At 40.0% G+C, this 21,067-nt stretch overlaps 2 protein-coding genes across 2 annotated transcripts; both read right to left on the bottom strand.

The window, feature by feature from the left end:
• Positions 1-1,173: 1,173 nt before the first annotated feature.
• Positions 1,174-10,830, bottom strand: ino80db (INO80 complex subunit Db). The gene is made up of 10 exons (XM_046858069.1): positions 9,921-10,830; positions 8,255-8,501; positions 7,508-8,184; positions 7,344-7,434; positions 5,787-6,005; positions 5,128-5,225; positions 4,575-4,708; positions 3,605-3,837; positions 3,369-3,526; positions 1,174-3,170 (listed from the first exon to the last, which is right to left on the bottom strand). Exons 2-10 carry the CDS (start codon positions 8,470-8,472, stop codon positions 2,461-2,463), a joined length of 2,538 nt encoding a protein of 845 aa, XP_046714025.1. The 5' UTR covers positions 8,473-8,501; positions 9,921-10,830; the 3' UTR covers positions 1,174-2,460.
• Positions 10,831-10,974: 144 nt separating this feature from the next.
• On the bottom strand, positions 10,975-20,987 carry ndufs1 (NADH:ubiquinone oxidoreductase core subunit S1). Its single transcript, XM_046858081.1, has 19 exons — positions 20,836-20,987; positions 19,399-19,481; positions 18,932-19,023; positions 18,711-18,818; positions 17,638-17,714; positions 17,463-17,544; positions 17,220-17,350; positions 16,415-16,600; positions 16,200-16,334; positions 15,955-16,069; positions 15,682-15,827; positions 15,353-15,481; positions 15,050-15,179; positions 13,990-14,150; positions 13,524-13,678; positions 13,192-13,367; positions 11,894-12,028; positions 11,365-11,437; positions 10,975-11,243 (listed from the first exon to the last, which is right to left on the bottom strand). The coding sequence occupies exons 2-19, from the start codon at positions 19,475-19,477 to the stop codon at positions 11,152-11,154; spliced, it is 2,202 nt and encodes a 733-aa protein (XP_046714037.1). The 5' UTR covers positions 19,478-19,481; positions 20,836-20,987; the 3' UTR covers positions 10,975-11,151.
• Positions 20,988-21,067: the final 80 nt, after the last annotated feature.

The following is a 21,067-nucleotide window of genomic DNA, read 5'->3' as shown; positions in this document are numbered from 1 at the left end:
ACTTCACCAAAAGTATTACCAAGCTGTCAGTCTTGGGTCCTTTATCATGACCCGTAACCCTCTGTGCTACAGGGGTGCTGTGTTTCAGACGGGAGTTTCAGCAGAATATTTATTAGGTAAAAAATGTGTGCCTTGTGCACAGGCACACATTTTTTACCTAATAAATATTCTGCTGAAACTCCTGTCAACACCATAAACTTAAATTGTTAAAAGTTCGGCTGTTTTTCTGCTGGGTTTTTCTATCTGAGTAATATCACTTCACCTCTTTATACTCCTTTGAAGAACAAAATTAAATGAGTGCCACTTATTTTATTGGGCCTTATTCAAAGAGCCAGTCTTGCTTTTGTGTTTCAATTTTTATTTTTATTTTTTGTTTGACATATCGCTTTTAAACATAGATTGTGCCACGAAGCAGCTTTACAGAAATGCGAACGTAGACACTGATTAGTAGAGGCAACCGTGGTAAATACAAACTACAAATAAACTTCTTTCACCAGTGTAAAAATCAAAACTTCTCACTTGTAAAAACTGTAGAAAAAGTGTAGGCTTGCGGAACAAGTTTTCATTAAGTATTTTACTTGTATTCGGCATCACCCAACCTTCCCCTCAACCCAAAATAATATCCCAGCGCCTGCTGATGAAAGGTCGTGAAGAAGAAATGCGGATGGGAATGTGGAGCGACACAAACTGGAACTGTTAAAGAAAGCAAAAATGGCAAAAAAAGGAACACTGGACTTCTAAACAATCCTACCAGGTTCACATCCAGGTCAACCAAAACCTGGTTCAAATCCTTGAACGGTCTTGTTACTTCTTTTGATCATTTTTGGAGGGGTTTAAAGAAAATTGGGACTGCACAGAAACCAAGGAGCATAAATGACTTTGGAACGGGCAAAGATTTCCATAAAGAGGGGGCAGATACTTGCGAGCACCTATGGTAAAAGTTTAAAATGGTTTATAAAAGAGTTTGAAAATGGTAATGGATGCTTCACAAAAATCGGGACTTTGGCGGTTGAAGAATTCGATTGATCTTTTTTGTTTGAACTATGAATAGGAAGCTTAATTTGGGGGTTAAATGAATTTGAACGCAAAAGGTGTGTAAAAATCAAGCGTTTCTCTATTACACAAATATTTAAATCATTTCTTTTGCTGGTTTGAAGGTCTACCAATCGAAAATGAGTTTGTCATTATTTTTATTGTGTCATTGTCTAGACGATATATAAACCATGCTACTGCACATTGCTCGATGACAAAAACCCAGACATTGTTTAATAGCCATAGCAGATTTAATTTACGCATTTCTGATAAAACAAACAAATCAAAGAAATCTGATACATCTGTGTTTACCACATACCGACATCCAGACACTTTAGTAACAAAAAATAGACAGGTTCAAGACACAGAGGGGGCGATAAAATTCCATTAGGTTATAACAAACATATCCGTCTGTCTTTCAATACATTCAGTGATTACACGTAAAAAAAAAATCAACGAAATAAAAGTATATACCGATCCCAGCGTCTCATTTAACGCAGGAATAATATACTGTTATTGACACCAATGAAAGCAGCATTATCTGATACACTGGCAGGTCTACTCGAATCAAATGCACTTTTTTGCTATACTCGTCAGACTCCAATTCGCTTTCGAGTGAAGAAATCCCGTTATGTAAGAATGAGATTGGCATGATGTTAGAGTGAAGATAATTAATACAATCCATTCTTATCAGAAGCCTTGAGATGATGCAAGCATTGGCGAGCTTTCGGTGACACAACCGACAAATTAACTGGAAAGCCAGGAAATATGGATTCCTGGCATCTGTGATACGTTACATATACAGAATGAGATGTTCATAACAAAGACATTTTAAACTTCTTCAAAATGACACTATTGATTTGCAGCACACTGATTATGAAAGGATTACATACTGTAGCTTTCATGGCACTTGACACTAAAAAAGCAGAACCCGACAGCAGAACAGCTACGGAAAGCACAAACACCAGCCGCGATATAACCACTTTAATCATTAAAGGACAAGAGGGAACAACTGATACGTCTGTGACTTTTTTTCTTTTTTTCTTTTTTTCGCGTGCCATTGTTTTCTTCCATCAAATAACCATTCCATATCATTTCTAGACTTGTAACCACATTTCCAGTAAACCAGACATTTGGACTCATCAATAAAACTAGCTTGTGCACATCACTACTCTATAAATATATTAAATATGCATATATAAGATTACAAGTAGTGTGCATCCATGGCTAAAATCCATCTCGTTTATCTGTCGTAGAAAATAAGCGGGTCGTATACTCTTGCGTATGGGGTTTCCTTATTGCTCTGGGGTGTGAACGTGACCAAAAAAAAAAAAAAAACCGTTGGGATATCGGAACGCTGAAGAACCCATGCAAGTTATAAAATGAAAACCCTCCCTGAATACTAAGAGATGTGCACTTGGTGGCTGATCAGGTCTGGTCCATAGTGGGTGCTGGAGCACTGTGGTGGGGCTGCAGGTCAGCAGGAATTCCACAGTGGCTGAACCAAGAGGGGAGTGTGTGTTTAAGCTGCCCTTGGAACAGGAAGTCGACCCGGGGAGAGGAAGAGGAAGGGGAAGTGACTGGGATGGTCAGACTGCTCTCAGGCAGGGCGGAAAGCGTGGCGGTGGGTTGGCAAGAGGCTGTCGGCATGAGAGTCGGCGGCGTGGACAAGGCTGTGGACATGAGTAGGCCGTCTGAGGTGATGAGACTGTGGAGTTGAGTCGAGTCGCCTAGAGGCAGAGCAAGGACACCCCAGGAGCCGTGGGACACGTCATCGTCTACCAGGTCGTCTTTAGAGTCGTCGATGTGTGCTAAGTGACGCCTCTGTGGACGCGCGATGTCCCTCAAGTGGCTGATGGAAGAAAGGGGGGAACGTGGGGAATGGGGATAGGTGTCCTCTGTTGTAGGAAGCAGGCTAGGGTCCAGATCCAGACTGGATAGAGTCTCAGCTGATAGACGAGCACCGAGCAGGTCCATGACTCCACCCTCCATCCCGCGGCAGTCTGAGCCCTCCACCGGACCGAATTCAGCTATACTGCTCAAGCATGCCAAGGATTCTGGGTAGGACCCCATGTCCTGCAGGACACGCACCAGCTCCTCGGCTTCCTCTGATGTAGGTAAGAGCTCACTTTGCTTACCTGTGATCGAAAAGGTATTATGATTATGGTCACACACTGAGATTTTAATCTGAATGTGTCTCACACACTTAGAAACCAGAATCATCACGACGGCACTAAATTCCCTGTCAGAGAGAATTGTTAAGTTACATTTTCTAAGATCTCGACTCACAACCAAAAAAAATCTTTTAGTGTCCACAATGGCAAATATTTTACTACCTTCAAACAGATCAAAGTCTTGCAAGTCGTCTGGGAATCGGGACAGAACATCTGAGAAATCGTCCTGATTGAGCTCCAAGTCATGAGGAATGTCACTTATGTCACTGGTTATGTCATCCGGAAGCTCATCAGCACTCAGATCAGGGGTCAAGGGGCTCCTATCAAAAAAAAAAAAAAAAATGGGCATTGAATTAAACAAAACAAAAGAAAGATACAACGCTCACTCAGAATATTACCTTATCCCTGTGGTTTGTGTCTGTAGGCAAAGGACAGATGGAATATCCAGGTTGCCCTGGGGCAGTGCAGGGGGGATGGGTTTCTGAGGTCGATGTACTGCTCCTTTTCTGCCCTTCTTCTTGTGTTTTTTGCCCAGTGCTGGAAGTTTGGCCTTCTTCAGCCTCCGGCGTTGCTGCAGCTGCTGCTGGTAATGGTACGTTCTGCGGCTGACGTCTCCACGAAGGAAGTTATCCTGCGCAGTGTGCCAGAGAATACATGTGTCCCACATATACTTCACCCATACTGTAAACATGTTATTTACTATAGCATGCTGATAGTGTCTACAATATGGAATTAAATCTAATAATGCATTCATTCATCGTTTGTAACCACTCCATCCTGGTCAAAGTCATGATCTGAATGAAGTAACAATCAATGTTTTTAAAGAAAGTGATGCATATTGAATAATTTTGATCATGTTCTACAGTGCAAAAGTTAAACAAGTAGAATAAAAAAAGCAGGATGTATCTTAATGCATTGCAGAGGTAAAAACAGAGGGACTTCTTTCCAGAGCGACTAACAATTTTCTTATTGATTCTACTGAGCAGTTGAGAATTAAGGGCCTTGCTCAAGGGCCCAAAAAAGGCAGTTTGGTGGTGTTGGGCATTAAAGTCATGACCTTTCCGCCCATTATGTTTTCATTTTTTTTTCGATGAAAGAATTTTATTACTGTGGGTCTAAAAACTACGGAAGCTACATTCGTGAGAAAACGGGTTTTAAAGCTGATAAAACATTTAAATGAGAAAGCATCTGTTATGTCGAGATCATGAGAAAACATCTTTTGTTATGGCGAGAAAATTACGTCTTGATCATGAGAAAAAAAGATTAGAATGCATGGCCTTTTAGGACTTCTGTAAAACTTTCAAAAATAAAAATCTTTCAAATCGTTTCGCTCCACTTTCATTTGTAACAATAGACACACACACACACCATTTTCTTGGCATGCTCCTGACACAGCGGTGTCTGATGTGTGATGTCGAAGACTGGAACAGAACACTGTGCACCATCCGCAAAACGTGCAGTACAGCTGGAAAACAGCTGCTGTGACCTGTTCTGCAGGATGTCTGAGCAACACCATTAAGGACCAGCTAAACCTTAATATACACAAGAACACTGTAATACACTGCAGTATAAATAGCATTCTGCATCAATTTTTCTTTTTTTAACGTTAGTTGATATATTTGAGGGCGAATTTCTTGGAAGCTGTCCAACACATTCGCTGATGTGCATAAGCGAACTGATGACGTTAATAAAGGAAAACAATAGTGGCCTAAAAAATAAAAGGCATATTGTAATTTACTACGAACGCATGTGGGCTGCTCAAGGGTAGTCAGGTCTGAGATAAGCAGTCTTTTTTGATAGTCAGGTCAAGATCGTGTACAATATATATTGTCAACATTAGCTGAAGTGTAGTCAGCATGGGCTCTATATGAGATCCTTTTCTGGCCTAACATAAGCCAGGAGGAAATATCTGGAAGGATACGCTGGAGGCAGTGTCTGGTGAAAGGCAAGGAGTGGTTAGTGCAGGCTTCGCCATAAACTTGAGCCACACACAGTCCGGAGTTTGAGCTGCATGCAGTACTGTACCGTAAAAAAAACGACATACATTTAATTGACATTTCTTTTTACTGACACTGAAAATGAGCCATATTTAATACCAGTAGTCCATCCCAGTCCAATGATTAGTATTGATTAGTAATATTTGAGGTAATTAATAATACATAATTGCAAAAATGGTACATTTTAAATTATCACTATGTAAGATTTCTGGATATCCCACATGTAATGTTTAGTTATTCTCCTTTACCAAGTTGTTTTCAGTATTCAAAAAGTTCTAGACCCGCATTCATGACATTTAACGCTTCAATCTCACTTTTGATTAGAAGAATATTACAAAGGGCTTTCCCAGACGCTTTTATTATTATTGGATTTACATTTAATTTCATACTGCATATAATAATTTGTATAATGCCAATTTAATTAGACAGTGCCTCATTTGCATAAATAAATAAACAAATTCCGATGGGGAAAAAAAATAGATGAACAATTACCACGCACAGACTGCGAATGTTGGCTTAATGCATAGGACACATTTACATATGAAACCCTGAATTCACAGAGCGCTCATGGCTGTGGGTTTACCTTGACGTTGCTGAGATTTCGGTACGCCGCTTCTCAATCAATGGAGCGGTGCGATCAGGGTCGTGTGTAGCTGCCTGAAGCAAAGCTTTGCGGAGTGTGTGCTGGGACTTTCTCTCTCTCCTGAAGCCTCTTTCCTCCCTACGCATTTGTCTGTGCATTTGCCTCAAATAGCCGCAAAGCCCCGCCAGGCGCGCCCCACGGGAACCAGAACCAACAGAACTGACAAACACAGATTTAATCCAGATTAGCATGTCTCGGGAGTGGGATGAGTAAAACATTTCCTCAATTACAAACACGCTGTTTGAACAAGGCATCTATTTCGTCCTTAATTGATTTAGAAATTGATTTTCCCTGTTCATGATTTAACATTTTGAAACAATTTAACTATTTAGAATAGATCATTAAACTACAAACAAGGATGAGCATTTCAGATGTAAATAGTGGATTTCTACAGGGTTTAGACCCATAAACATACATACATACATATTCTCTATATTCTATAACAGAAAGTGCTTCATTTATGCATCAGTAATTAATAATGTGAAATGAAGTGGTCTTCCAAGTGGTTAATATCAGGGAATGTGAAAGACTTGTGCAAATCACAAAAAAAACTTATTTGCTGGTTGTCTTATCTCCTTTTCTATTCCCATTTATTGAGTGATACCTGTGCCCAGTCTACTCCAGTGTTAGATTATGGCATTCTTAATAAGTAAAGTGAGCGTATGAGTCATAAAATGAGACTAATGACTAGCAAGGTAGACACCACATACATCGTTATGTTGCACAAACCGATCAAACTTTATCCAAAAATATTAAAAAGGGATTTTCCTTCACTGGACTAATTTTATTGCCACTGCACTTTGGTTGTCAATAGGTTTTGTCACTGTGCGTATCAGAATTTGTCATTTGCATAACTATAAATAGTATAAATAACCGTCCTCCGGTTCCCACTATCAGTAAGGTTTTTATAAATATATGGTTTCACTTTCTTTTTTACATTTACGTCCCACTAATTGTCATTAACGAATGTCTTCTAGTGAAATATGTTGCTAATTTTATGAAAACAAGCACAACAGCACCCCCAGTGGTCAAAAGGAAAGTACTTGAAATGAAGTATAATATGACGTTAATGATACTGTATAAAGAAGTGAGGCTGAGCTGATTTCTTTCTGGCCCAAACTGTAGCTTCACCATGTCAAGTGAATTATTTACTGCATTATTCTATTTGTGCCAAATTAATTTTTTTAATAGAGTCATCGCATATTGCCAAAAGAAATTATATATGCAAAAGGATATATAACAGAACTGTGAGTTGGTTAAACAAAGAGATTATTTTCTTCTTACCAATTTTGTATTTAGATGGAAAAAAAAAGCATGAAGCTAGTTTGTCTTTAGTTGTATAAGTGGGTGTACAATTTAATAGACATTAAAAATGTACTCGGTACTATTTGGTCCATTGTTGAGATTGTGATAAATATTACATTCTAGTTATCACATCGAATACCACGACCTGCCATCACTGGTTACCTGCAGCAAAATTTCCACTTTATCACACACCTTTTGTCCTGTGGGATCGGATACTTAGACAATGACACTTTCTTCACTTGGCTCTCATCCTCCTCTCCACTGTCCTCGGACCAGTCTGGGTCTGCAATAAAAACTGTTAATATTAAAGACAACTTAAATCATCTACTGCATGGGGCAAATCAGAGGTTACAAACCAAAATGAGGCCTCAGATCTTCCTGCTTTCTTCTCTGCTGCTCCATCAGTCTGTGAAGCTGCGTCAAACATTGAGCCTGATGTTGTGCTGGCGCTCTTGGATCCTGAGCTGAGCCCATAGGCACGCTTGCACGGCTTGAAATTGGAGGTACAACTATTTTGGTGAGAACAAGCTCTGGACGTATCTCTGGCTTGGGATTTTTGGTGGTCAATGTGTGATGAGCAGCCTGAGCAGACGTTGTTGTGCATATCGGCCCTGTTTTAGGTTTTGGATGTTGGGAGTTGGATATAAGAGGGGATTTGGATACTAAAGGGGCTTGGGGAGGTCCTACAGCCAGTTGAGAAAGAAGAGAGATGGAATGTGGGGAGATCACTGAAGCCACGGTTTGATCTTTAAGTTTCTGTTTCGGATTAATTGAACGGTTCGTGGCTTTCTTCCCCAAGTTAGAGTCTTCTTTCTTCACCTTATCCACCTGGAAGAAGGAATAGGGGTCCAATGGGAGCAGGCGAGTAAGTGAAGAGGGTGAGGATGGGAGTAAGTGGTCCAGGTCATTAGGAGCTTTTAGAGCCAAAGATGGCACAGTGATGTTAAGGGCCAGGGACTCTAGAGTGTCTTGCTTCTTCTTTCTCTCTTTCTTTGGCAGGACCCCCATAACTTGCAGGTGACTGCTGCAATATCTGATAATGATAATAAATGTTAAGTATACTTAAAAATACATACAACATTTATAATATGTAACACACATACTTGCGGTCTTGGGTCTGGGGGATGGGGTTGGTGCAGCGTTGGCTATTATACTTGGCTACATATTCACACTGCCTGAAAGGGGCGCTCCGGTCCTCCAAAACATGCCGGATACAGAAAGCATAGCCGTTAAGCCGTCGCTGTTTGCAGAGCTTCGGGCTGTATGAACACAGCGGCTTTCTGTCCACCTCCGAATAGTGAATATGTTTCCCTTCATACATCCCAGGGCTGAAACGCTCTGAAACATCAGCTGGCAGAAAAAAAACATCTGTTTAGAAGCTTTGATATTAAGCATACATCCAAGTATTCTGTTATCATGTAACCATCTTATGTGCATGAAATGCATTTGAAGTATTACTCTAAAAAAAAGTCTAATTATATACATGTCGATGGAGAAGATATTCACCTTACCATATCAATGATACACACTAATAATGACACCCAGCAAAGGGTTAGTCTTTATTATAAATGATGCAGCTATTTCAGGAAGCGGTCTCTATTAGCAGGAAGTCAAATAAACCAAATCTGAAACTTCCTGTAGATACAAATGTATGAGTTGACGTGTAAAAACATTTCATTGGGTCTAAGATCTTGACCAGTCTTTACTATTTAATATTAGTTTTCTTTGTTTAGCACTTTGAACAATGCAGATTGTCCCAAATCAGAGATGAACGTGTTATAAAATACGAACATTATGCGAGTGCCTATACGTTTTGGGCGTATACATTTCATCCTATTTAGCAAGCCATTGGCGACAGAGGCAAGGAAACTCCATGAGATGGTAAGAGGAAGAAATCTTGAGAGGAACCCATCCTTATCTGGGTGGCACCGAACATCCATTTATTAAAGTTCCATCATATTTAGATTCTTAATACACTTGGAACACTGAAAGAAAGAGCTGTTTAGTTCCTGATTTAAATCTGAATGACACTCATACTTGCAGGTGTGCATGGGTTAAAGGTTCTCCCCTTTAAACCTCACCTAAGGTGGGTTAGGAAAATTAACGTGTTTGGCCAATGTGGATTTGTAGAAATGTGGTATGTGAAATGAGAATCAATGCATTGCTGAAGCAGTGATCAGTGCGAGGTGAAGGTGCACATGCGAATCCATCAGTCAAGCAGGTGCTTTAAGCAGATGAAGGGTCGAACGCTCTGCATCCTGACATGTCAAAATAGTGAACGAGGGCACGGTAGGTTTGACATGCAAAGCATGTTGGAACGTGCAAGAGGGGACGGTGGCCAAAACTTCCCGCCTCCTGCCTCTATCTTACGCTCGGGTCGCGTTATCAGTGTTACTTAAGAGGCCAGGATTAGGAGAGAGAGAGACGCTTGAAGTCGCGCGCTCGCTCGCGCTCACGGTTTGATCATTCCGCGATGGACGAAAGACGGAAATCAGGGCTGATTAGCAAAGCCAGAGCTGGATGGATAATAACTACGCAAAGATTGCATTAACCATTTATATTCGTGGTGCATGATTATTGTGTCAGAGTCGGGAGGGGGTTTATGCGCAAAAAAAAATAGTGCCGTGAATGAAAAAAAAAATCTTTAAAAGGTGTTATTTACACGCGGACATTTTGTTGGTGTTCTATTGACCAAAGCAGCCGAGTGTTTTCCTTCGTGCGTGGTTTTTTCCTTTGTTTTTGTTTGAAAATGCGAAAATTCGCAGTTACCGTGAGGCCTACGGAATCCTCGCGAGTCGCGTAGAAAAGCAACCCGCTTCACGTCGCAGTTTCTCGGCCTGCCTTCCCGTTCACGCCGAGGCCCAGGCTCCTCTAGGCGCTCGCTTCCGGTTTTAGCTTAGCGCGCTAGCGTTAGCCGGACGAGGCTTTTTTTCCCCCTTCACCCACTGTCGACGGATGACCGGCTCGATCCCGAGGCGTATTCGGCGTGTATCCGGCTGTCGTCCTGCTTCCGTTCTCGCACGCGCCTTCGTGCGGACGTCGCGCGACGCTGGGATGTCGGTAGTCGGGGATATACGGTGCGCGTATACATGGAGCACAGGGTGTTGGGTTTGGTCGTAGGATCGAGGCTTCTTACAGCACTACTACAGGCACCGGGGGGACATGACAACGGGCGACAGTGCAACAACAACCTCCGCAACCATTTTGGAATTCAACTTTCGTGTTTCACCTTGATATGGTTTAAACGCGCTCGGATTTTCACGAGTGGGAACGCGTTATACAAAAAAAAGTGCATTTTGTATTTGACTCTTTCATTTCCCGTGCCATTGATTTCAAACTTGTACGGGATCTCTTTCAAAGTCTTCCCCAGCAGCTTCATCACCACCACATGTCTCATTCATGCTTTCAGTGAAACCCTGAACTTGACTTTTCATGCAATGTGACGCAGATCTCCTACAACCATGGCCACATTATGCCATAATAACCCTACCATCAGAACAGTGTAGCATGAAAATAAAATGAAAAGCAAGCACATTCTTCACCATACAGAAAAGTGTAAGATGGGATGCCCCCTATCAACCTCTATAATTAACTATAACCTCAGATTTACAGATTAAAGCATTGCATTTGAGACATTTCTCTAAAACTAAACTAATTGAAAACAGAAGTCAATCAGCAATCCTATACAACTCGAGTATCTGAAAGGCGAATTAAATCTGAACGCGTGGCGCTGGGGTTTCCCTTGCGCGTCAACTCGTGCGTTTTGGAATCGTGTAGTGCTTCTACCAGGTACCAGGGCAGATAATGTACAGGAGGACAAAAGTACATCATACAACTTTATTCATTATGAGCTTTAGACAACAAAGCAGTTCGAGCTCGGTGCGAGAAACAAAACGCGTACATTTAAATAGGAGCGAGATTTTTGTCCGCTGTAGGTGTGGCCTTGATTGGTTAAATTCGTTCAATTTTTTTTAGACAAATGTTAATGGATATGTGCGTTTCAGCAGATTGCAGGCTCCTCTACTGCTGCTGCTCCCTCAGTCACCGCCTTTACACACTTCGCCATTGTCTGGGAGGCCCTGCTGATGGAGTCTGTGTAGATAAAAAAAAAAAAAAAAAAAGCGAATCATATTGTTGGATTATAGTTCAAATGCAGTAAAAGTAAACTGTTGAATTGTGGACAAAGTTTGTAGACACTAGGTCTCTTTTTTACCTGTCATGTAGAAATCTTTCACTGAAAGCTGAGGAGGAACAAGAGGCTCCGCAAGCAGGGACTGATTTATACCCTAGAGAGAGAGAGAGAGACTGGCATATTAGCCATCATTTTTCAAATAAAAATAAGTTGTAAGCTCAATAGACTTGCAGTCACCAGCATTTTTCTTTTCTCATGCAACAACTAGGAAAAGGTCAAAATAAAAAAATGACAATTTGTTGCTGCAACTATAGTAAACAATACTTGATCTGTATCTTACTATAGGTTACACTATACCCAATTAGTAAGAAATCTGTTTTCATGAATGACCATTTCTGAATCAGAAACATGCCTGAAGCTGAGCAAAATAATCTGCAGCTAATTTGGGTCAGACTTCGAGGAAAGAGAAACATCCACAGAGCATAAGTTAAAACATAATTTACATAGGAATTTGTATATTTTCATTTTAAATATTAAGGGCCTTTAATATGGACCAGTTAGATTTCTGAGCATCCAAAACACAGAGAGAAACTAAAAAAAAGACACCAACCGTAGCAAGTTCATTAGCCTGTTTGAAGTAGTTTGCTTCCTCTACGTCATCATAACGCACCAGGTTGGGTGCCACTTCTGCCAGTCTATTCCTCACCTCATCTAATGTCTCATAGGGCAGAGGGACTCCAGCCATCTAGTCCACACAATACAAACAGCACAGATTAGAAACAAATCCTGATAAAACAAAAAACCTGAGTCATTAACAAATATAGATCACATATGCATTTTTTGTTGTTGAAGTGAGCTGCCAATCAGAGACACAAGACACATACACTGGTCTAAAGAGTTTGTATTCTGGATTTGGAATAGGGAAAAAATATACAAGGTCTAGATATCTTGATATCTATGATGGTATCTTAGTGGTTAAAAAAAATCTAGATTTATTTTTTGAAATTTATACCAAAAATTTTATCTTTTGCTGGGTGTGGTGGTGAGCAGTTACTTTAAGGACGACTGTGGAAAGCTGACTCCTAAAATTTCTGATATTCTTCATGTTCTGTGTGGTGCTTAATACTTAGTAGTGGTAAGTTTTTGCTGATTTTTACTTTTAAAAATCCATTATTTCTAAAAAAAAAAAATATGCATCATTCTTGAGTCACATTAATGTAATCAGTCAATTAGAACAAGACATTTCTGTTACAAAGCAAATTAAATCAGAATAATATAATATAAACCAGGAGTCACCAACATGGTGCCCATGGGCACCAGGTCACCCGCAAGGACCACATGAGTCACCCGCCTTTTCTAAAAATAACTCACCATAGCTCCACTTACCCGGGAACTGCATCTAATTTTTTTGTTGCTATTCTTTTTTAAAAGCACATTTGCATTGGTGTGAATTTGAAAATGACAAATATTAAAATATAGATGACTAGATATAGGTGAATATCATTAATTATTAATACTAACATATAATTAGAGGTAAATTGAGCAAGTTTGTTATTTTAGAACTTGTGTGTATAAAATTGGTAGCCCTTCACATTAATCGGTACCAAAGAAGTAGCTCAGTTTCAAAAGGTTGGTGACCCCTGATATAAACAATATACATTTTATAATATTTAAATAAATTATTTTTGGAGAGGGAAAAAAAGATATTGATAAACTATATGAAATGATATAAATTTACACATTTTCTGGCCCCATATCTTGAATTTTCTGATCATTCATCTCCATTTTTTCCACTTTTTTTGTTTTTCTGTATTCCTCTCATACAACATTATTAGCTTTTTTGCTTTAATAAATTATGTGCAAACCAAACCAAAATATCACACAATGTATTAAATCATGTTCACGCACCTCAGAGACGGCCCGAAGGATCTTCCAGTCATCGCGAGCCATACCAGGTGGGGTAACTGCCACCCTGGTTTGCTGGGCACGCCCCTCTGTATTTACGTAAGTACCGTCCTTCTCTGTATATGCTGCACCGGGCAGGATGATGTCAGCCATGGTGGCTCCCACATCACCATGGTGACCTGCGTTAGGTGAAAGAGGGGATTAATGTGTGCTCAATGTCCAGGGAATACAATTAATGTAACGTGACTAGGGATGCACCGAAATAAAAATTCTCTCATTGTAACGGAGTGAATTTTGGACATGGTCACATAACCTGTAAGAGTAGAAAGACTCACCCTGATAGATAATGAAGGTGTCTTTGGGCAGGTCTGCTCTGGTAATGCAGCCAGCATCTGCTCCCAGCAGGAACAGAACTTTTGGAGGGTTCTTCCTGATTGCCTCAACACCAGGCTTATAACCCAGATCCAGTGCTGCTACTTGACTGGCCACTCTATATAGATAATACACACAAGCCTCTGCATTACAGTCTATAGAGACTGATGTCAAATTTGAAAACCTACACATCGTTTCTAGAAACACTTGGCAATACATATCTTTCTATTCGGTTTCCATTAGGTTGACCATTTAGCTCAACAACCAAAAACATCTAGCATAGGTTTGTAGTAATTCATAAACTGGTCCAAAATGATCTTAGAAATACATTCACTGGGCACAATCTATGTAATCAACTCCTAAGGTCTGAACAAGAACTTTAAAGAGAACTTTATACAAAAAGACATCCAGACATGCAACTGGACCAACCTGTGTAGGACATTAAGGACCTTCCATCCTTCATCAACCCCACTGCTGACACGGGCATTCTGAGCGATTGTGGACACAGCACTTAAGATGGCAGCACCATCAGCCCTCTGAAGACATGAGCTTCCAACCATCACTACTGGCCGCTTAGCCTGGGCCAGCACCTAACACCAGAAGACAGGGTTATCAGTATTATAAGTGCCATCTTGAATTAAATAAATGCTAGACGTCACTTTTGCAATATCAAGGTGGTGCATGACGATCATTCATGAAGTTGCAGTCTAAGCCTAAGCCTAGTTGTAAGCCTATGTTGATGCCTTACAACTTAACAGTTCTGGTTTGGTAGACTATGTAAAGCTCTTTCAAGTCTGTGTGGGTTTCCTCCAAGAACTCCAGTTTCCTCCCAACCATTAAAAGCACTGTTTAAAGTCTGAATGCACATGTAAATGTATGTGAATATGTGAATACTTCTGCCTCTCAGCCAAACAAGATTTTTCATAATACAGTACAAAAATCAGATTTCTTCACATAATTCAATATTAGGTTATACCAATGAGTGCTGTTTGATGGGATAAAATGTCATTTAGTTGCTTCTAATCAATACATGATGAGCTTAGTTCAAGATCTGTTTACCCTTAATAACTCAAAAATAGAATATAATCTTATATAATGTAACAAATAATCAGCTCTAAATGATAACTAATGTATAATCATTGCATTGATTCATTTCATTCTTTGCCTTTTGAACTGAGCAGCCTCCAATCATTTATAAAAAAACAAAAAAAAAACAAAAAAAAAAACACAGCCTTCTAAGGAAAGGCCTGGATTCTTCACAACCAAGACAATGTACTTGAAGCGTTGTAAATAAATGAACAAATGGATACTGTTCAGATGGAATTTGTATTTTAAAGAACACAGATTTAAAACAAAATAGCAAAATGTGGTCAAAGAAAGAAACTTTCCAGAAAGCCATTTTTATGCCAGCCAAATGCTGATATACATTTGTGAAACAGATCTAATAAATGCACTGGCAGTAAGAAAAAAAAAAAACACAGTTTGTTACCTGACAGTAAGGATGGGTTCCGGCAGCGATCTCCTCCAGCACCCGAGTGGAATCACCCAGGTGGTTGTACGAATAGCTAAGATCCACTTTATGACCCACCACAGCGACTTGCAACTCATTATGGAGCCAACTAGAAGAAAGTCATTTTAACCTTAGAAATGTTACACATTAGACCAGTTTCTGAATTCCTGGTAGATGTGTTAAAAAATAAAAAAATAAAGGTACTTTCAAATAAAAATTAAAAAGACTCAAATATATTAACTAAAATATATTATAAAGAATGATATGCTAACAGACACACACCTCTTGCGGATACGTGCATTGAAAAGGGGAGCCTCGAAGCGTGGGTTTGTTCCTATCAGAAGCAGGAGATCGCACTCTTCGATGCCTGCAATACGAGTGTTCAGCAGGTAATTCGAGCGCAGGTCGGTCCTGGGTCGAGGACAGAGTGCAAAGGGCATTTAATACATTTATTACCAACCAGTATTTCAGGAAAAAAGGGGAACTACATGATCATTCAAAGGGGCTTCAAAATGATGAAGCCATTATTTACAGTAGGATTGATCTTATCAAAGATTGAAGCAAAAAATAAATAAATACATTTTAAAAAGTCTAATTTCTAAGCAACTCACCCAGCACCAGCAATAGGGAAGATCTCCTCGGTACAGAGAATTTCACTGTCCAGTTTGTTCAGCAGGTCTTTCAAGGCTATCAGAGATTCTGCATCTACCAACCCACCAGCTATAGCTGCAATCTCAGATCCCTGGACTCCCTGGAGCTGCAAATCCATTCACACATACAAATGTAAAGAAATACAGAATAAGGGTATACACACACTATACACATTCTTCAAATAAGCTCATAGCAACAACATTAAGCCCCAAATCTATATAAATGCTATTTACCACGCCAGCTACACGAGTGAGAACGTCCTCCCAGGAAGTGGGTACCAGCTGACCACTGGCATTCTTGGCCATGGGCTGGGTCAGGCGCTGCCTCTTCAGTCCGTCATATGCAAACCTGACAGAAGAAACAAGAGGGAGATGTGAAACATTTTTACAAGCAAGATGGAACAGTTAGAGTATGATGTTTATAAACGTTAACGGAAGTAAACAGAAGAGTGTTTTTGAACACTCTGTTTGGGGTTTACCTGGTTTTGTCTGAGATCCACTCCTCGTTTATTTCCTCGTTAAGACGAGGCAGAATCCTCATTACCTCTCCACCTCTTGTGCTCACCACGATATTAGAACACACCGCGTCAAGCACGTCAATAGATTCTGTCTTTCTGTTAAACAAAAAAATTATAATTAAGAATCTGGGCCTGGAACTAGATTTCTAACCTACTGATCACATTTATGCTTTTACCTGGTCTCCCAAGGTCGGGCTGTGAAAGCGTACGGTTTCGATGTCAGAGCTCCGACAGGACACACGTCGATCACGTTCCCGGAGAGCTCGGACATGAACATTTTCTCTACATAAGTGCCAATCTGCATACTGTTGCCACGTCCTGTAGTGCCCAGATCCTCCACACCAGCGATCTCACTAGCGAAGCTGTAACACACAAAATGTCAATGATGAAACGTTCAGCAAAAGAAAACTTTAAAAAAGTAAAAAAAATATAAATAAATAAATAAAATAGTCATATTTAGGAGATAAGGAGCTGTTGATGAAGTACATGGAGATGCCAGTGAATGCCCCAAAGCTGTTATTTTACTTTGCAATATTGGCAAGAAAATCATTAATTCAACATATAAATCTAATAATTTCACGATATCAACTATTAATATTCGTTGATAATTTTTCATTAATATTCAACAAAATATGAATCGGTTCAATACATGAATCAGTTACTTCATCTTTTCATTTCATTAAATCTCATATCCTTTTTCACCTGCCCCCAAAATGCAATTTGATGAGATGGAAAGAAAATTTAAAATTTAAATTCTTAAGTAAAAAAGCTAAACTTATTTTTTAATCTGTAAGCTATCCAATTTGACCAGCTTTTCGGCCCTTATTTAAATTTATATAAATTAATTAACGAATAATAAATGAGGCCATGTCGATCAATTCACCTTGAGCTCAGAGACAGAAATTCACCCCACTTGTATGCCTCAAAGTTCAATCTAAACAAACCAGGATGGAATACGTAATGGTGTAGGAGTTCACTCACCGAACACAGCGTGTACACTGAATGCAGCGTGTCATGATTGTTTTGATGAGAGGGCCAATGTTTTTGTCCTCTACAGCTCTCTTGTCCTCTGTGAAACGACTTCGGTCCGAACCGAACATCATTGACTGATCCTACAACGAATGGTTTAAACCGATCAGAGCAAAAGTAACTGCTAGCCTTCTATAAAAATACAATAAACAAAACAACAATAAAATGGAAACGTGACCAGGAAATTCTTCCTACCTGCAGGTCGCACTCTCCTCCCTGGTCGCAGATAGGACAATCAAGAGGGTGATTGGCAAGCAGGAACTCCATGACTCCCTCTCTAACAAAATGTATTAATCGAATTAATATTGAATAGTATAAATCCATCAAAATCTAAATAAACCCTGGCTTTAAAGTACGCATAAAAGAATACCTGGCTTTCCGTGTCTTCTCAGAGTTCGTCAGTATGTTCCAGCCTTTCATGACTGGCATAGCACACGCTGCGACCGGCTATTGGTGAAAAACAGCGATACTTTTACGATGTAATTATTACAACAGTCATAGTGAAAATAAAAACTTGCTCTAATAATGATAACCTAACATTCTTAAAATAATTAATCACACATTGACCTTTATTCATTAAATCAGTCCTTCACCCTCACATTTGGTCAGAGTGTGTTTATAATTATATAATATTTAGTATATAATAATAAATATATGGTCGATTGCAGATCTTTAGCAGCTTCTTAGTTTTGCATTTACATACAAAAAAAATACTTTTTTTAATATAAAATGATATTATACTTAAATAAAAACTTTCTGGTTGTATCTGTGGTACAATTTAGTGGCAAATTTACTATATGGACAAAAAGTATTGGGACAACTGACTTTTCCAGCTATACGTGGATCTTCCCCGAATTGTTACCACAATGTTCGGGGCACACAATCGTCTGGATGTGGTAGAAGGAAAATTTGACTTTATGAGTTAGGAAACCCAAACCTGTTCCAGCATGACAATGCCTCTGAACACAGAACCAGCTCCTTAAAGATATAGTTTACATGGTTCTGCTGTAAAGCTCTGATCTCCACACCTTTGGGATGTATTAGAACACTGACTGCACCCCAAGCCTTCTCAGCCTACATCAGTTCCTGACTTCACAAAACGCCGTTGTGGCTGAATGAGCACAAATCTCAACAAACACGTTCCAAAATCTAGTGAAACATCTTCCCGGAAGAGTGGAGGTTATTAAAACAGCAAATGGAGGCTGGATGTGGAATCGTATGATCAAACATCAAATACGAATCCTAGTCATGTGTGCACAAACTTTTGTCCATACGGTGTATGTTCTGTAACTTTTTGGCGAGCCAGCCAGGAGTCGAACCTAGAATCTTCTGACTGCAGATTAATTGTAATGTCTACTAGGACATGGGGTCTGACAAACTGGGGTCTGACAAACTGGGGTCTAGGGCCTGACAAACTGTTTTGTCAAGAAGTAAAAAAAAAACCTTTGGTGCTCGTTCGATCTCCACCAGACACATGCGACAGTTTCCAGCCACAGACAGACGCTCGTGGTAGCAGAACCGAGGAATCTGCACTCCAACTTTCTCGCATGCCTAAGTGGGGAAAAAAGGGCTGGTAAATGCTCGCCTTATTCGATGTTCATTTGTGAAATGATCAGAAGATTCAACTAAGTATTAGTGAATGCTGCAGGTCAGTGATGTTTCACCTGAAGTACAGTCGTCCCGGGTTCCACCATCACAGGCTTTCCATCTACAAACACCTCAACCAGGTTACTCGAGGCCCGGATTGAGGTCCTTACTGTAATCAACAAAGCACAACACAAAAACTCATCTCCAAACATTTACATTTATGGCATTTAGCAGACGCCCTTATCCAGAGCGACTTACAACTGAGCAGGGTAGGGTTAAGGGCCTTGCTCAAGGGCCCAGCAGTGGCAGCTATATCTTTAAGCTTGGTGGTGGTGGGATTTGAACCTGTGACCTTCTAAAAAATCGAATGCCTTAACCAATGAGCTCCCACCTCCCAACAACTGTTCTATAGCATTTACTCCTATCAACTTTTATAGCAAAAGAAATTGCACAGTTAAGAAACTAAGATGCACTGCAAAGTCCACGTATAGAAGCAGATCCCTATCTTTACATAAGAACAGTTTCTGCATAAGAATGTAGTTACCATTGCTAGACGTGTTGAGGTTTCCTTTGCAGTGTGCTGCCCCGGCCAGGGCCCGACCAACGGCTGGCAAACGCAACATGACGCTGTCGAGAAAGATAAAACACTATTATCTGTATTTGCATTCAAATTAAAACCGGACCAAAATTTGTTTCACATAAATAGAAACCACTAGAAAGAAACCCAGATGCAGAAACACCATTACTGTCAGATGTGTAAATTCTAGCCCTCACAGTTCCTCAACTTCAGCTAACGAATGGACATTTTGTGTCATCTAGATAAGGACGCATTCCTTTTTAAGTCTGGTTCCCCTCAAGGATTTTTTCTCAAACTACCTGAGGGAGATGTTCCTCACCACTATTACCCTGATTCGCTTGATTCACAAATGCATGATGCTAAAATGTACATTCAAAAACTTTTTATGAATTCTGCAAATTCCCAAAGTTGCTTCGTCCCCAAACAGCATTAATTGTTCTACAAATTAAACCACAGTTAACTGAACCAGAGATGGACACAAAACTGTTTTTTGTTCGATCTTTTGTGTACCTGCTAATTAACCTAATGAAATCTACCAACACCTTGACCAGGCAGGTACTAAGGATGAATTCCTTTAGCTTTAGACACATTGGGGTGGGATGTGAACCACTAACGCAATGGTGTGAAGCAAACATGCCAACCACTCTCCCTCCTTCATCCTCATTATAACAATCGCTATAACAAGAGCAGCTTAAAAGTTTGTGCCCCCTAAGTCATGAAACCAACCGAGGCATTAAGCCTTGATTTGTTCCGACGTTCCTTCATTACCAAGTGCATTATAAATGTGTTGATTGTCTAAATACTTATATTTCATACAGTATTTAAGATTGTGTTCCTGGAATTATTAGTTGGCTTTGGGAATTTATGACGTCACAACTCGGTATCCAGATAACGTGCACTTCTGGTTTCCAGACCAGAAAAGATTATCTGACATTTTGGGGTTATTTGATGAATTAAATAAAGATTTAAAAAGCTGGTTTATGGATAGAATAGTAAGACTGTAATGTTGACGTTTATAGTTTTTATGGTTTAAGTCTTTGACTGCAAAATGTTGAAGGATGTCTAAAAACGAAATAGTGCTCGAATCCCCGGATGTTATGACAGATAATAGGTGCTATATGAATCAACAACGCTATATTTATTTAATTGTCTAAAACAGAGGATTAACTGAATAAAAATACATTTCAAAAACCCTAATGTCCCCTGGTGTCCCTCTATGTTGACGTCTTGCAGGCTGAGCTTTGCTAACCCCAATAAGCTAAACCGCTGGTCAAACCAAGGACATCTCATTACTGTAGAGTTCACACACACCGGCGCGCGCCTGCAGCTTTCCCGGAGCACGTTATAGACATCCATAAGTGCGTATAAGCCACCGGTACTGCACAATTAATCACTGGATCTTACCTTGACGCTATTTGGCCTTCTGGACCAGAACAGCGCAATCCTACTCCACTCACTTAGCAATGAGTTTAAAACGCGATATTCTTCCCACCCGTATTCAGAGAAATCCAGTATCAGGCGTGATGATTGGGTAATCCTTTACACTCACGCCCCGCCCCCGGAATAGAAACCAAATTCCATTGGTTGGTTGTTGTTTTTTTCATTACAAGCAACAAATCCTAACAGGTTTCCCCCA

This window comes from Silurus meridionalis, chromosome 1 (genome assembly GCF_014805685.1).
Source record: "Silurus meridionalis isolate SWU-2019-XX chromosome 1, ASM1480568v1, whole genome shotgun sequence".
NCBI classification, from domain to species: domain Eukaryota; kingdom Metazoa; phylum Chordata; class Actinopteri; order Siluriformes; family Siluridae; genus Silurus; species Silurus meridionalis.
This window is presented reverse-complemented; position numbering and strand designations above follow the sequence as displayed.

Coding starts and splice junctions, on each gene's coding strand:
- ndufs1 (XM_046858081.1), bottom strand. CDS start 19,477: ATGTTGCGTTTGCCAGCCGTTGGTCGGGCCCTGGCCGGGGCAGCACAC. Junction 16,070..16,199: donor TGGATCTCAGACAAAACCAG/GTAAACCCCAAA, acceptor TTCTTCTGTCAG/GTTTGCATATGACGGACTGA. Junction 15,180..15,352: donor AATGCACGTATCCGCAAGAG/GTGTGTGTCTGT, acceptor ACTTTCTTCTAG/TTGGCTCCATAATGAGTTGC.
- ino80db (XM_046858069.1), bottom strand. CDS start 8,472: ATGTATGAAGGGAAACATATTCACTATTCGGAGGTGGACAGAAAGCCG. Junction 6,006..7,343: donor CCGATCCCACAGGACAAAAG/GTGTGTGATAAA, acceptor TGTGTTTGTCAG/TTCTGTTGGTTCTGGTTCCC. Junction 4,709..5,127: donor CACCAGACACTGCCTCCAGC/GTATCCTTCCAG, acceptor GGTGTTGCTCAG/ACATCCTGCAGAACAGGTCA.